The 16839-nt window shown below is 46.7% G+C and overlaps 1 long non-coding RNA gene and 2 gene segments (V, D, J or C); 2 read left to right on the top strand and 1 right to left on the bottom strand.

Moving 5' to 3' along the window:
• Positions 1–517: 517 nt before the first annotated feature.
• Positions 518–10345, bottom strand: LOC109277429 (uncharacterized). The gene is made up of 2 exons (XR_002085146.2): positions 8526–10345; positions 518–6046 (listed from the first exon to the last, which is right to left on the bottom strand). It is a non-coding gene; the product is annotated as an uncharacterized LOC109277429 (long non-coding RNA).
• Positions 7942–16839, top strand: part of LOC109277418 (immunoglobulin lambda-1 light chain-like) — a 287721-nt gene continuing 278823 nt past the window's right edge. Inside the window, 2 exon segments of the V gene segment in view lie at positions 7942–8049; positions 8165–8469. Coding sequence covers positions 8004–8049; positions 8165–8469 — 351 coding nt within the window.
• Positions 15448–16486, top strand: LOC109277422 (immunoglobulin lambda variable 3-21-like). The segment is given in 2 exon segments: positions 15448–15669; positions 16062–16486. Coding segments are annotated over 2 exon segments (471 nt in total).

Below are 16839 nucleotides of genomic sequence, written 5' to 3'. Positions count from 1 at the left end.
CAGTACAAATAGCCTCCCAGGTTTCCCTGAGTATTGGAATTAGCTAAAGAAAACAACAGGCCATTTAATAGTGACTTCTAAACATTGGTTGCAGAGAGCTCCCGTTTCTGGAATATATTAGGGCACGACTGTGCAAAACAGATTGAGAACAGCCCCTCAGAGTGTTTCCTGCACATGCACCTCAGTAGGTGTGGTGGCCTGAGTATTAGCCCCCAAAGATATCCAGTTCTAACCTTTGGAAGTTGTGAATGTTACCTCTACGGTAAAAGGCACTTTGCAGATGTGATTAAGGATCTTGAGGTAGGGACTGTGTCAGTTCATTTTACATGCTGACCTCACTGGCCATGGGGAGACCAAATTAAACATGATTTTCTGGTATGTCTGTGAGGGTGTCTCCAGATGAATTCCAGGGATTAGCATTTGAACTGGTGGACCCAGCAAAGTGGGATGCTCTCCCCCATATGGGTGGGCACCTTCCAATCCATTGAGGGCCTGAATAGAACAAAAGGCCGAGGAAGGAGGAACTTGACTTTTATTTTTTCCTGTCTCACTATTGAGCTGGAACGTCTTACACCATCTTTTTCTGTTCTCGGACTGGGATTTGCAACATCGGCATTTCTGGTTTTCTGATCTTCAGCCTCAGACTGAACAGCTTCCCTGGGTCTCCAAGCTTGCAGATTGTGGAAATTCCCACCCTCCAGAATCACATAATCATATATGTATGTGGATCTATGTATCTCCTATTGGTTCTGCTCCTCTGGAGAACCCTGACTAACAGAAAGTCAAGGCACGTTATCTTGGATTATCTGGTGCTCCAGAATGTAATCATGAGTGTCCTTCTAAGAGGAAGGCAGACCTCAGAGGCAGACCTGAGGACGGAAAAGGAGAAAGCATGGTGACCACAGAGCAGCAACTAGCATCACATAGCTACCAGCTACGTGGAATTCTGGTGGCCTCTAGTAGCTGGAAGAGTGAGATATCCGATGCTCCCCTGGAAACTCCAGAAGGAGCCAGCCCATCTGACTCTTTGATTTCAGTCCTGTCAGCCTCATTTTGGAATCTGGGCTCCCAGAACTGTAAGAAAATAATTTTCTATTATTTTAAGCCCCTAAGCTTATGATAGATTGTTATAGTGATGGTAAGAATGTGATACATCTGCATATCATACATTTTGAGATCTTCCCCAACTATTGTGCCCTTTTAATTTGTACTGTACAAGCTTCCTTTGTTTTATGCCCTCCCACTGATAAAACTCAGGTGTACAGCAAATTAGTTTTTAATGTCATCCAGGAAATTCACTTTGTTTTTATAGGTTATAAATCATGTCTAATTCAAATTATCATTTTATTTCTTAATTTGAAACCATTGTACTTCTTATGTTTGCATCGTGATTGATTGTGTGGGCAAATTATTCTTGAACAAATTAAATAAGATAGTGATTCCTGTATCTTGGAGTGCCTGAAAATCCACCAGTTATATATCACTAAAGAGAAACCCTCTGCTTACTTCTTGCAGGAAGCATCCAGTACCTTCTACTGACCTCCATGGGACCTCTGCCTTGTGGACCCCAGACAACGGGGGTTGGCACCCCATCCAGCACAACTTCCAGTCTGGTGGCAGGTCTCTGACCCTGTTATTTATGCACAGGCATTTTATTGTTATTCAATTTCTGAGGATATGCTGATTTCTAAACATGCCTATAGCAACAGACACATGAGTTTTGCAGGCTCTTCCCCCCGCCCCCAATTCCTGAGACGCTTCCCAAGTTGAACAAGGGGTTCACATGCTTGAAGTTTTTAAATGTGTAGTATGTTATAGTGGAAATGTTCTGTGTGTTCCCTGCTCCATAAGACTTCTCATCCCTAGCCTTTATAGGAGCTTGTTGACTGAGAGAAGTGAAAATGACCATTTGCTGCTGGGCCAATGAAGCGGATGCTATGATGAGTGGCCCAGATTCCATGAAAGTCATGTCATCCCTGATGCTGGAGGGACAGAGAGTCCTCACCTTCCAGTGTTCTCCTGAAACTTCTCTCCCAGGAGGGATTTGCCCTCTCAAAGTCATGTCCCTCTCCGGAGAAGCCTGCATGTAGTGATTGTTGGATGCACCAGTATACAGTCCAGGCTGTCCTGCTGTAATATGGGAACACGCGAAGGGCTGTCTCAGCTCCAGAAACGCCCCTGGAGTTGGCTAAGACTACACCATAGCCCAAGTAGGGCAACCACAGATGAGCCTTTCAGATCTGCCTGCCTAAGGAAACCTGCCTCCAGGATGTCAGTACAGGTATCTTCAGGATCTGCCTTAGCTTTCTAGTTAAGGGATGTGCTTCCTGGGCAGTTGCCTGGCAGTGACTGAGCATGTCAATGTGAAAGGCCTCGCCGATTCTCAAAACTGGGATTTCTCTATGCTTACCTCTGCTCTGGAGCTCCCCAACGGGCAGGTTGAGATTTTCTCACTGCTGCTCTGAGTTTGGAGGCTCTTACTCTCTAATCCTCCTTCTGCACCCTTCTCTCTTCTCAGGGGATACATCTCCACTGCTGTCTGTAGGCTCTCCTTGCTGACTCCTGCTCTCTCTCCCCTTTATTCTTCTCAGGCACTGTCCTCCTTTTGTCTTCTGCATGTCCGTCTCTGACTGGGCGAGTGCCCCTGGGAGGGGCTGAAGTGTCACACCACGGGGGCTCATTCCCTGATCCTGCTTCTTCTCTTCCTTTGCATGGGGCAGGGGTGACACCAACAGCACTCTTCTATGTGCTCACTTCCACCTCAGCATCGGTGTCCAGGAAGACCTGGCCCACGACAGGTGGCATCACGAGGGTGACTAATTAGCCTGGTTTGCCTGAGACTTATGGGTATTTCAGGACAGGGAGCAGTCAGGCCTAAAACTAGGACAGTCCTGAACTACTCTAGGGGCAGGTATGTCTGAGAAAGGAGACACGGAAATGAGATTCTGGAGCAATGAAGACTCCAACTAGGGGTTTAGGGATAGGAGAACATAGAGTAATGTAATTGTTTAAATTTTTACTGGAGGGGAACAGAGGTGGTTTACCTGTAGGACAATATGCAAAAGCAGGGCCACGTGTCAGGCAATTGAGAAATACAAGGAAACGGGTACTTTTGAAGAGTGTGGGGACAACCCTACTGCTTTCACTGTTATAAGAGTCTTGCTAAGTGCAATTGATAATTTGCAAAACGTAAAAGGCTGGGAGTACAAATCAGCAAGGACAGGCCTCGAATGAAAGCCAAAAGTCCTCCTTATTAGTTGAAAAAGGCATCCTACCTGTGCAGAGGTAGGGGAAAGCTGAGGCCCAGAACTCAGTCCTCAGAGTAGCAGACCTCCAGAAAGCAGTGATCTCTCCACCAGGCAGCTTTGCTATATGCCAGTCAGGGCCCTGAATGGATAACTACAGGTCCTGAGCCACAAGAAGGAGCCATGTGGATCCAAGAGCCCAAAAGTCTTGAATCAATAATTCCCCTGAGATATACAAGCTGACAGAAGTGACCCCCTCTTAATTTAGGGCTCATCCCTACCCTGCCATTGCTTGGAGATGGTACAGAAGTTTGTGCTCTGAAATAATATTCACCACCCCCCGGCGGGGAGTGGATCCATCCCTTCCTGTCATGCAGGCCTGTGGGCCAATAAGTAGGATTATGTCAGCACAAAACCAGGACAAGAGGGTGTACAGGGGCATAGGAGCTGCACAACCAATCAATTATATACGGTAGGAACTGGAAGAGCATGCACAGGGCTGGATTGTGAGGGTGCAGGATCAAGGGGCAGAAACTCAGTTTGGATGAAGGGAGTTTATTATTAGAAGCCCTATTAGAAGCACTCTTAACTGCCAAGGATGTTGAGACAATCTGCAAGCTCACCGCCAGGACGATGACCCTTAGAAAGACTGAGAAAATGATGGCTTCAGAAGCATTTGGCAGGAGTGGCTCTACCAGGTAAGGCTGGACAGCTCCCCAGGGTAGATGATTCTCAGGAGGGCCTGGCAGACACAGCATTTACTTGAGCAATGAGGAATGTGCTGGCAGAGAAGCACCAGGATCATCAAAAAGTTCAGTGGGTGGCTCTCCTCTAAGCTAGGGCCAGGTTGGGGAGGCAGGGAAGAAGGGGGTTCTGTGGTAGCAATAGAGATGGCAGGACCTGGAAGTGATAGAAGCCTGTTGGTGAGGCTTAAACGTAGAAGTCAAGTGAGTGGCAAAGGGAGAGGTACCAGCAAGGATGCCTGACCTTCATGGGTGTTGGAAATGGTCAAGACTACAGAGCCCCTCAGGGCAAGACAGATGGACCACCAAAAAAGTACCGCCCACCCTGTGATCAGAGCAAGTAAGGAAGGGGAGCAGGGAGACTGGGAGGCTGAGAGCTCTAACTCTAGTAACAAACTCCTTAGGAAGCCAGATCTGCAATGTCCAGTCATTCCAGAGTAGAGTACTGACTTTATGTATGAGTTTCCTGTGGCAGCTGTGACAAATCACAGACTGGACAGCAATAATCAAAAGAAATTTATTCCCTCACAGTTCAGGAGGCCAGAGGTCAGAAATCACCAACACTGGGCCAACATCAACGTGTTAGTGGGGGGCCAAACTTCTTCCAGAGGCTCTAAGTAGATCCATTCCTTGCCTTTTCCTATTGCTGGTGGTGGCCATAATTCCTTGGCTTGTGGCTCCATCACTCCAATTTCTGCCTTCTCCTTCATATGGTCATCTCCGGTGTGTTTGTGTGTGTGTGTGTGTGTGTGTGTGTGTGTGTGTGTGTGTATAATCTCCCTGTGTCTTTCTCATAGGAACACTTGTGATATATATCCAGGCCCTTTTCTTATCTCAATTCAGGACACTCTTCCCATCTCAAGATCCTAATTTAACCATATTTGTATAGGACCTTTCCCCAAATGTGATAACAATTACAGAACTTGTAAATGATTACACCTGATATCTCTAGAGCCACAGTTTAGCTCTCAATTCCCTACATACAACTTTGTGTTAAAAAAAAACTCACACATCTCTTCATGGGTGGAACTAGAGTCCGAGATTTCCCAGACAGGACTCCCTTCTGACAGGAGGTGCTTAGACCTAGACCCTCAGGCTGAGGCTCCTTTGAGCCCTGTCCAACTCCTCCTCACCTGCTGAGAACACAAAATCTTTTCCAGGGTTCCTAGAACCTCCTCAGTTTCTCCCCTCTTGAGTTTTATGTCAGACATTTAAAAACTCCAAAATGTTTTCTCTTTGTCCCATTTCTCTCTTGCATGTCTACTGCCAGGATTGGCTTCAATTTTTATTCCACATTCCTCTTGCTCTGAATAGAGACCTGCCTCCCAGGTAGTGATCCATTGACAAGGGTCCCTGGGGAAGCTAGTGGTCCTGAGCTGGGGGTGTGTCAGGTGACAGATTCTACTCTAGATGGAGCTTCAGGAACTTATCCATGGAGCATAGAGTGCATTACACAGACATCAGGGGTGGTGGGTGGGGAGCAAATTCCATTTTGGAAGGAGGGGGAGAAAGGGTGGAAGGGAGGTGAAGCCGATTCCCTAGTCTCCTCCTTATTCTTGGTTTTGGGCTGTCTCAGCTAAGCCACCAGGGGGCAGCAAGAGCCTAGATTTGGGGACTGCAATGACATCCCCCCACCAAACCCCATCCCCAAAGTCCTGCTGAGGTTTCTCCAGGCATCAGCTTCTTTCTCCCCTTTCCTCCTAAGGGGGAAAACTCTTAAGTCTCTTGTCCCTTCTCTGCACAATACAGTAAACAACCCTAAAACTTAGTCCCAGACCCAATCTCAGACCACTGCAGAGGCTGGGGACAGAGAGAGGTGTGAGCACCCACCCTAAGGAGAGGTGGAAAGGGAATGCCATGTTTCCAGCCAGGTTTTGGTTTCTGGAAAAGGGGCTACTAGAGCTCAGTTAGACTGGAAGCCTTTGGTCATCCTCTTCATTCAGAGCAGGGATGAATAAGTCTTCAGCCTTCTGTGCAGCCAGAATTGTGTTTTCCGGGAAGGGGTAATGTGGGAAAGAGCAGGTCCTCTGCCCCTGCCTTCCTCCAAGCCATGGGTGACTGCAGAAAGAAACCAAGAGAGTAAAAGGCACAACACCAAGTGTGGCATTTGCCAGGGTGACATATAACAAAACTACAGTTCTATTTTGTGGCCTTCTCCTCAGACCTGGCTGGGAATATTTTTTTGTAACTTGCCTGAATGCAGCTGGAAACTCTTTGGGCAAATACCTTAGCTCAACTTCCCCACTTAATTCATTCCACGGGTAGGATTACTAACTGGGCTGTTGGGGCACGTTTCTGTGTCCTCAGAAAGATCCAGACATGTGAGGTATAAAGATATGGGCATTTCAGGCAGAGGAGTAGCCTGTGTAAAGGTGCTGAGGTAGAGGGACTATGGCCAATGAAAACGGAAAGAAATCTAGTGGGCTGGGCAATGGTTGACTGGAGACTCAGAGCAGGGAGATGCATGGGAAGCTGTGGGGACAGCAGATAGATCACATCATGACTGAAAGCCTTGTGAAGAGGGTGAGTATTTTCTAAATGAAAAGAGAATTGAGGTGAGGATTTTCCATAGTTTATACATGAGTTTTAGTCAGTTCTGCTTAGAGTTTTTACCCCAAACTGATTCTTTTCTAGAAAGCACTACTGGATTAAGCAACTCTCTGTCTATGGAAGAAACTTTACCTCAGGAAGGTGCATATCTTGGAAGTGGGGCTTTCTCAATGTGCACAAAGAGGACGTTAGGAAGAAAGTCCCATATTCCCTGTGACACTAAAACGTGCCCTGAGGAGAGATCCCTGGAGCTGGGCCCTCAGGCCAAACCTGACCCGATCCCCTTTTCCCACATCCTCAAACAGTAGAATTCACCTTCTGCTTTCCATTAGGTGGCTTTCAATCCTACAGAGCTTTCTCTTCTTTAGACAGTATTTTTTTTTCCCCTACATTTTGAGAAGCCAATCTATCTTTACCTGTTCTCATTTTTCTCACTCAGCCTTTCTACTGGGGTTTGTTTATTTAACATCTAATGTTGACTCCTCCCTGAGCCCAGAGATGCCTCACAAGCAAGACTCCTAAGCCAAAGCTGTGGTGGGACATGCTGAATAGTCGTGAGGTGAGCGGTGGGCCACCTGGTGTGGCCGATGGCACATTCCATTCTGGAGAAAGTTCCTGGACCAAAGGAAATGTGCTACCAGGGAATAGAAAGGATCAGGGGGTGTGGTACTGAGTTGGATGGGGGAGGGAAGACCACAGTGGGAGGAGAGGAGGGATTTCCAGCTGCCTTCCCTTCCCTGGTGCCTGCAATGCACCTTCGGGGGGGCAGCGAGGGCCTGGATTTAGAGAAGGGATTTTCTGTGACTTAAGCTGTCCATATGAAATGTAAAGAGTTCCTTCCCACTGAGCCCCTCTGAGGCCTCAAAGTGTTGTCCTCCCCAATATCATCTTCTCAAAGTGCTGAAAAACAACCCAGGTTTCAGCCACAGCCTCAGTCTCAAACCACCACAGAGACATAGGATGGAGTGATGCATGAGGACCCATCCTGAGGGCATAAAAAGGTGGTGAGGGGGAATCATGGCCCCCAACTCCACCTTTAGGCCCAGGAAATGGAGCATTTGGATCTCATTCAGCCGGCTTGTCATCCTGGCCCCACAGCTGAGTCACACATCTGGAGGAGAAGCCCTGGGATTCCTTACTTAGGAACCACCAGATTCTCATCACAGGAAATGTAAGGATATCTATGGGTTGGATCTATTTCCAGGGCACTGTCATGAGCTCAGTATGACCTGACTGATAATATGTTAAAGATTTTTAAGTCCTGAGTAAGCTCTGCTGCCCAGGGATGCAAAAGTATCTAGAATAAAGAGCCAGGTCAGAGGGTTGAAGAGAGGCAGGTGCAGGAAGCACATTTGCATGGAGGCCCCTCCCTCCTCTGAGCAAGGGGAAGGGGATAAGAGAGGTCTTGGGGAGCCAGGCCCAGGGTTGGGGTCTCAGAAGGCAGTGCTGTTGGGGCATCTGCACCATGGCCTGGGCTCTGGTCCTCCTCGGTCTCCTCACTCAGGACACAGGTGCGGCCTTCAAGGAAGAGTCCACAGGGACATCTGGACTGATCTTTGTCTGCTCTTCAGACTCACTTGGGCCCCCAGCACTGAACTCACTAGAGTATGTTCTTTCTCTTTTCAGGGTCCTGGGCTCAGTCTGCCCTGAATCAGCCTCCCTCAGTGTCCGGGGATCTGGGACGCACAGTCACCATCTCCTGTGCTGGCACCAGCAATGACATTGGGAGATATAATGACGTCTCCTGGTACCAACAGCTCGAAGGCACATCCCCCAAACTCCTGATTTATAGTGTAAATTCCCGGCCTTCAGGGATCCCTGATCGCTTCTCTGGCTCCAAGTCTGGCAACACGGCCTCCTTGACCATCTCTGGGCTCCAGGCTGAAGATGAGGCTGATTATTACTGTTGCTCATATGCTAGTAGTAATACTCTCCACAGTGGTTCAAGTTTATGGGGAAGTGAGACCAAAACCTTCTCTGTACTCACAGGCTCCCTCCTTGCTCTGAAGATGCTTCCAACCCTGTGCAGAGGGACTTCATGCAGCATGGTCTTGAGAATTCAGGTCTCTGTTCCTCTTCCTTCTCAAGATAAAGTAAAATGAAACACATTCTGCCAAATTGTCTGGGAAATGACAGAGCCTATTTGCGCCTTTGATATGGTCCTAGAAAGTGATTCTTTCCAACTCTGCAATGGGGGGAACTAAGGACCAGGAAGTGCCTCTGCAGTGCACTTCCTGCAATTCCCAGGGAATCCTCACTTTAAATGGCTCCATCTCACACACCAGTGCAGCCTGGCTTGAATTCAGTTTTCCAGAATTGATGTTGTCTTATTAAATCCAGTTTCCAACTTTCTCTTTTTTGGTTTATTGGGGGGGGGTGCGGTAAGGGTTTTTTTCAGTTATATTTAGATAGCATACAACTCACAAGTTTAAAACAATGGCTCTTAGTATATTCTCCAAATTGAGAAAACATCACTGCTATCACATTTCTATTGTCCTAAAAAGAAACACTGTAACTATTGGCATTCATCTTCCATTTCCCACCAATTTGCTCAGCCTCTGGTAATCAATGACCTACACTCTGTCCCCATAGCATCCCCAGTTTGGACATTTCATATAAATGGAATTGCACAATAGGACATCTTTTGGGAATGACTTTTTTCACTCAGAATGATGTTTTCAAGTTGCATCCATGTTCTAGCATGTACTAGTATTTAGTTACTTTTACTACCAAAATATATCCCATTGTATGGATAACTCACATTTAAGGATTGAAATATAAGACATTTTTCAGTTGTTTCTACCTTGCCCTAGCCAACATGAGCCTCCTTGGTGAGCCATTCTTCAGCATGTCAGTGACTGAAGTAATACCACCTGAGAAAAGATCTAAGACATAGCTGAGGGAATGAAGATAAAGGGAAGGGTTTTTTTTTCCCAATGTCCCTTCATCTTTAACTCCACATCCAAGGAATCTGAACAGGAGAGAATATGATTTGAGACTCCGTGATAGGTAGAATCTTCCCTCCCCTGAAATCAATGAGCCCCTGTCCTGGCAGCAGCCCTGCATGTGGACTGTCTGCCCCCAGGGTAGGCTCTTTCCAAAATGGCTCCTTTGTTCCACAAGGAAGAGTTATCTAGTATGCATGTCCCCATTTCACAGAGGTCCCCAAAACATCTGATTTTCATGGGTGGTAAACCCAATTTCTGGGTGAAATGCCAATGATAAAAATTGCAAAACAACACATACACAAAAATGATGGCCAAGAATTCTTCATGCATTGAATGAACCTGAGCATGGTCTCCAGAACTTTGGTCAGGACCAAGTCTCTTCCCGGTTGAGCAGAACTTTCCATGTTTAGCACTGGAAGTGCCACATCCTGGCAATGACCTCATTCATGGGCAAATGGGGATGGATGTTCAGTTTAGCATAGATCCTAGTCTCTCTCTCCCATAATGTTCTTCTATGAATTATTTTCAAAATCTGTTTCAGTACCTTCTCTCTTTCCCTGATAAATGATCAGTACCTTCATACTTAAGTCATCTAGACTGGAAGAGCAACACACCTTGATTACTAGCAGTGGGTTAAAGTACTCTGCAAGGTGGCGTGTGCTAATAGAGGCACAGAATAACTTCCTGAATCACAGCTTCATGTTTGTGTAAGGCGATCAGAGGCTGTGCTTGACTCTAGGGTATGTGTCCTCATGTGGAAATTCTGTAGGAATTAGGCCCTTCTGAAGGGGCCATTGTCTTGTGAGTTTCTAAAGCACCTGTTATGAGAAATTCTTCCTGACTCAAATAGCATCAGTGTCCTTTTGTCCTTTTTATAAAGTATCTGCTAATGCATAGGAAGGCAGGTGTGACCATTGCCTCTACTAGCGTGTCTCCTTTTTTTTTTATTACATTTTTAAATTTATTTTTGAGAGAGACAGAGCACAAGTGGGGGAGGGGCAGAGAGAGAGAGGGAGACACAGAATCCAAAGCAGGCTCCAGGCTCTGAGCTGTCAGCACAGAGCCCGACGCAGGGCTCAAACTTACAAACCGTGAGATATGACCTGAGCTGAAGTCGGTCGCTCAACCGACTGAGCCACCCAGGCGCCCCTAGTGTGTCTCCTTTTAAGGTGAGACCACCATTTCCTCTGGAGAAGGTAGTTATTATGTTTAGAGTAGGAACCATTACCAAGAAATATAGAAGCTAGATGTTGAGTGAACAGGATTGCTTCCAATATGAAAGCTTTAGCTTTATTGGTCATTAATCATATTATGTTCAAATGGTCATTGGAGATACTCTTGCCACTTATTTGAATATTATGCCTTATTGTGTGGTCAAAAGAACCCAGAATAATTAAAAAATATAGTGTTTCCTGCACCATGGGGACCTGAGTTTGCTCTTTGTACTAATAGAGCATGGGGCAGAAGAAAAAGTTGCTCCGACTGTTCCCAGGAAAACTTTCTAGTGATCTCAGGAGGCAAGGATTCAATCTATAAGACCACTCACTCAACCCCAGAACTAAATGATGGATTTATGAGAATGTCATTAACAGGTTACCATTTTATTACTATATGAGGAATAGACATTATTATCTAGATTCATTCTGGAGTAATATAGTACATACAGGCTCAAAACACACATGAACAATCATTTCAAATAAAACAGCTAGCTATCACTTCCTCTTACTACACATTCTCTTTCCCTCAATCCCATATCCACCCGTTATTTCTTTCTATCTCTGGCCAGGGCATCACTTTTCTTGTGTTCTTTAAATGTCCTTCATAGGGTATGAACAAGGACACTAAAATAGTTTCATAAGAACATTCACACTCTATAGAAATATGTCCATTTTCTGAGTGGGCATTTCCATTACCATTCTGGCAAAGAGTAGTCAGCCCTGATTAGAGTCTTTGCCCTAAACCCATCTCTTTAGGAAACACACGAGGTCAAAAATCCTTTTGTGGATGAAGAGGCTGTATTTCAAGATGACACACAGCTCCGAGGGGAGATCTTCTCAATATGCACTAAGGGGCAGGATGAAGAATGTCCAAGTCCCTGTGATCAATAGAAATACTCTCTGTTGAATTGTCTGGGGACAGTCACAGCTTCCTCTTTGCCTGTATGTTACAGCTCCAGAAGGTAGCTCTTTCCAACTCCTCCACAAAGAACAGAGGCACAAGGAAATGCCTACTCAGTGCAATTTCCACAACTGTCAGGAGAATCCTCACTTTAAATGCCTCCATCCCATCTCCCACACCAGTGCAGACAAGCTTATACTTAGGTCATGTAAATTGTCATTGACTTATTCTCTACTCCACCATGCTATAATCAAAATGGCCCTCCTTGCAGGGCTATTCTTGTGTTGAAGCAAAAGCATCTGAAAAAACATCAGATGATATTGCCTAGGGAATGATGACCAAAAGACATTATTTTTCTGTCTAGAGTTCCTCATCCTTGACCCCATATCCAAGAGATTTCATCCAGGAATGTGACACACATTGAGCTCAGTTAGATGTCTGAACCCCCTCTGCTCAGATGCCTGGACCCCTATCCTAGAAACCACCCAGCATGTTTCTGTCCCCTCATTAGAATGGGTGCTTTCCAAAATGGCTCCTCTGTTGCACAAGGGATATTTTGTGGGTCATTCCATACATCCTCTGGAATTCTAAAGGATATCTGATATCCTTAGCTGTCCCCTCAAATGTTAGCTAGATTTCCATTTATACTGAATTGGTATGTACACATCACGTTAAGTGTCTGTTCAAGAATTTGTTGGACTCCTAATTGAAACAGGGCTTGAGTTCAAGAGACATGATAGGGTACCACCTTCACTTTACCAGTTTTAGCATGGCAACCCATGTCTGGCACACCTGACTGTTGTTCACTGTGTTTAAAAGCTCAGTCTTTGTCATACATTAATGTACTTAATTTTTTTTTCACAATCCCTTTCGCATACGGCCTTTATGATGTCAAGGTATGTTCCATCAACTTCGACGAGGATTTTATCAAGAACAGATGGTGTATTTTGTCAAATATTTTTTCTGCACCTATTGAGAGGATCATATGGTTCTTACCCTTCCATTTATTAAGGTGGTGTCTCATGTTGATTGATTTGTGAATATTGAACCACTTCTGGAACCTACGAATAAATCTCACTTGATCGTGGTGAATATTTTTTTTAATGTACTGTTTGATTTGGTTTGCTAGTATCTTCTTGAGAAATTTTGGAGCCATGTTAATCAGGGATATTGGCCTGTAATTCCCCTTTTTAGTGGGGTCTTTCTCTGGTTTTGGAATCAATGTAATGCTGGCCTTGTGGAAGGAGTATCAAGTTCTCCTTCCATTTCTATTTTCTGGAACAGTTTGAGAAAAATATGTATTAACTCTTCTTTAAATGTCTGGAAGAATTCCCCTGGGAAGCTTTCTGGCCCTGGACTTTTGTTTGTTGGGAGATTTTGATTACTGATTAAATTTCTTTGCTGGATATAGGTCTGTTCTAATTATCTACTTCTTCCTGTTTTTGTAGTTTGCATGTTTCTAGGAAATTGCCCATTTCTCCATATTGCTCAGTTTGTTGGCATATAATTTTTCATAATGTTCTCTTAATAATTGTTTGTACTTATGTGGTATTGGTTGTGATCTCTCCTCTTTCATTTGTGATTTTATTTATTTGAGTCATTTCTCTTTTCTTTTTGGTAAGTGTGGCTAGAGGCCTCTCAGTTTTAGTAATTCTTTCAAAGAACCAGCTCTTAGTTTCATTGTCTACTCTACTTTTTTTTGTTAGCTTGTTTCTAGATCATATTTTTCTGCTCTAATATTTATTATTTTTCTTCGCTGGCTTTAGGCTTCATTTGTTGTTCATTTTTCTAGCTCCTTAAGGTGTAAGGTTACTTTGTGTATTTGCAACTCTTCTTGCTTCCTGAGGAAGACCTGTATTGCAATATACTTCCCTCTTAGGACTGCCTTTCCTCCATCCCAAAGGTTTTGGACTGTTGTGTTTTCATTTTCATTTGCTTCCATGTATTTTTTTTTAATTTATTCTTTTAATTTCCTATTTAACCCATTCATTCTTCAGTCAGGTGTTCTTTTAATCTCCATGTCTGCTCACTTTTGGCCCCACCATCACAACAACGGAGGCTTTGTTTTTTATTGCTGTTGACAACAGACCTCAGATGGCTGCTGCAGCTCCAGCTATCACAACCAAGTACAGGGAGAGAACACTGCATAATTCTACTCTGTTTCTTCCCTCACAAGAGTAAAAGTCCCCTAAAAGATCCCCACCCAAATGATACATTCAAGGGGCCAATTCTTGGCCACAGGGCCAATCTTGACGTTTCAAGAGGGACTTGACAATAGCAATAGTGTGGCTTCTAAATGAATATGGAAGACGAGATACAAGTAGGAGAGGTTGGAGACTGTCTCTGGTACCAACAAAGCAAGACTTCCACTCTGCTGCAGCAGTCCTAAGATGGAAACTCTGACCCAGGGCCCGTGTCCTGTTCACACTGATTTCCCAGGATGGAATGTGTCCCAGACTAAGCGGATCTGAATTAGTGTTTGTTGGACGAGTGTTTTCCTCTGTCTTGGGAGCAGTAGCCGTCATCACACTATTGGCGACACCAGCAGCCAGTGCCAGTTAGAGGCAGTCCCTGGCTTCTGTGTAGCTTTGTGTCACGCCGCAGAACCACTGCCACGGCCACCCGCCTCCCCAGAGACAGGAGCAGTGATACCGCAGATGGGCCCTGCCTCCTCCTCCTCCTCACATGAGCCTCTTCCTACTTGCATGGATAACCTGACCTCCTCCTGCCTGGTCTTGAGGCTGACAGAGGCCCCGCAGAGAAGAGGAATTCCTTCCCTGGGGTCAGCAGTCCACGGATCAGGGAATCAGGATCTGAGCACTGGGTTCTGAATCTCCACCCGGACAAAGGATTTCACTGGGCCTCGGGCGGTCAAGTGGAGCGGCCACCAGGGGGCAGCAGAGATCACCTGGCAAAGGCCCCTGCACATGGGGAGGGTCTGGGCAACAGGGCATATGCAGGGAGGGTTAGTCATGAGACTCGACTGAAAAGTGTAGGTTGTCTATGGCATCACCTTTGACTCTGGTGTAAAATACTGGTTCAGTGTCTCTCAGATTTGTCTCCTGTAGAATGTACTCCTGTCTCTAGCACAGATCCAGTAATTCCTGCCTCTCCAGCCCAGCCCACAGCTGCTTAACTCAGCCACTGTCCAACCCTGTTCAAGGTGGGTCTGCCTCTGGCATTGAGTATGTGCCTAGGCATACTGAGGCACAGCATCGATGGCCTACCCCAGGAGCTCTCCCTCAGGATACAGTCCTACAGAACTTCAATAGCTCGTTGAAACTCCATGTGCACTTGACAAGGGAGGAATTTCTTCAAGTTCTGAAGTTCCTCAACATAGACCTGGGGTAGCACACTGCATTGACCTAAGTTCCCCCAGTCACCTAGAGAGTAAACATTCTGTAATGGGTTCACAAAAGACAGACAGAGGTGCCTGGATAGCTCAGTCGGTTGACCATCCAACTCTTGATTTTGGCTCAGGTCAGAATCTCACAATTCACGAGGCCAAGCCCTGCATCGGCTTCATGTTTGTAGGTTGAGCCTGCTTGGGATTCTGTCTCTCCTTTATCTCTCTCTCTCTCCCCCCTCTCTCTGCACCTCCCCTGCTGATGTGTGCTCTCTCTCCCTCTTTCTCTCTCTCAATAAATAAGAAAACCTAGAATAAAAAAGACAGAAACAAAATGTAGACAGATTCCATCCTTGAACTCTGCTGTGTTGACACCCACTCAGGAGCCAGGCAAGGACAGGGAGAGGGATGGAGTGTGTGCCCCAGACTATGGGATCACAGGGTGAAGCATATCCTTTGGGCTGAGGGTGGGTGTGCAGGGGCTGCCCCTCCCATCTCTGTGTCCCTTGGGGCTGAGCCCATTTCTGAAGCCACAAGGCTCCTCAGCAGCAGCCCCTGAGCCCTGGCTGATTTGCATGAACAGCAGGTGTCTCCAGCAAGGGGATAAGTCAGGCCTGGGAGGAACCCTGCCCAGCCTCAGGACCTCAGGGAACAGAATCGAGGCACCTCCACCATGGCCTGGACCCCTCTCCTCCTCGGCCTCCTCGCTCACTGCACAGGTGCTGTGCCCAGGCTCACACCCACCCCAGGCCCAGGGTTCTGGGACAAGCCTGGTCCTGACTCTGAGCTCAGCAGGGGAGTCTCAGTGGGGACAGGATGCTCAAGACACTGCTGTGGGATGGGGGGCTGGTGGGGTGATAGCCCCCCACTGTGCTCACTGATCTGTGTGAGCCCTGAAGGGCTGCACCTGCCCAGGGAAAGGAGAGGGGGGTGGTTCTCACTTGTTCAAAGGCTCCATCCACCAGGCGGGCCCATGGGTCCCAGGGACTAAGATGACAGCAGAGTGGACACTGGGGCCTAGAGGATCACTGGAGCTTAAGCCAGGCAGGTGGGAGTGTTCAGGGGATGACACCCCAGGCTGGAAACCCACCTCTCACCTTCTCTCTTGCAGGCTCCATGGCCTCCTACATGCTGACTCAGCCCCCGTCAGTGTCAATGAACCTGGGAAAGACGGCCAGGATCACGTGTGGAGGAAACAACATTGGAAGTAAATATGCTTACTGGTACCAGCAGAAGCCAGGCCGGGCCCCGATGATGATTATCTATGATGATAGCAAAAGGTCCTCAAGGACCCCTGACCGATTCTCAGGTACCAACTCGGGGAACACGGCCACCCTCACCATCAGCGGGGCCCAGGCCGAGGACGAGGCCAACTATTACTGTCAGGTGTGGGGTGGCAATAGTGATGCTCACAGTGATACAGGCAGATGGGGAAGTGAGACACAAACTCTTTCCCCATCTGTGTCACACTCTCCTCCATCCCCTGGAGGCTTGTGGACAAAGCAGAGTGGGTCTGGTCAAAGTTCCTGGAGCTGAGGTCCCCAGGTTGCCCCCTCCCTCACAGCCCTCTAGGACAGGGATGGTCACAGAACATATGTATAGCTGACAACACTAGGCTTCCCTGGTTCTCTGGGCCTGGGACTGAACTGAGGTCACAGCATAGGGGGAGAAAAGACACAAAAGACTTTTGTCCAGTGGTCATCATCTCTGCATTTCCATGGAGTGGTCGTGGGCTACTGCTCATGCAACTGACCAAAATTAGAGCCCCAAATTTCCCAGCTCACCTGAGGTCTTGAAGCCCTGATGCCATGAGTGCACCTACTTCCACCTGAGTGGAGCAGACGGGTGCAGTAGACACTGGGGCATTACCCACATCCCCCCTTCTGGGC

Source organism: Panthera pardus, unplaced genomic scaffold (assembly GCF_024362965.1).
Source record: "Panthera pardus isolate Hobbes unplaced genomic scaffold, ASM2436296v1 HiC_scaffold_15, whole genome shotgun sequence".
Classification (NCBI taxonomy): Eukaryota; Metazoa; Chordata; class Mammalia; order Carnivora; family Felidae; genus Panthera; species Panthera pardus.
The sequence above is the reverse complement of the archived record's forward strand: the minus strand, read 5'-3'. Positions and strand labels throughout refer to the sequence as shown.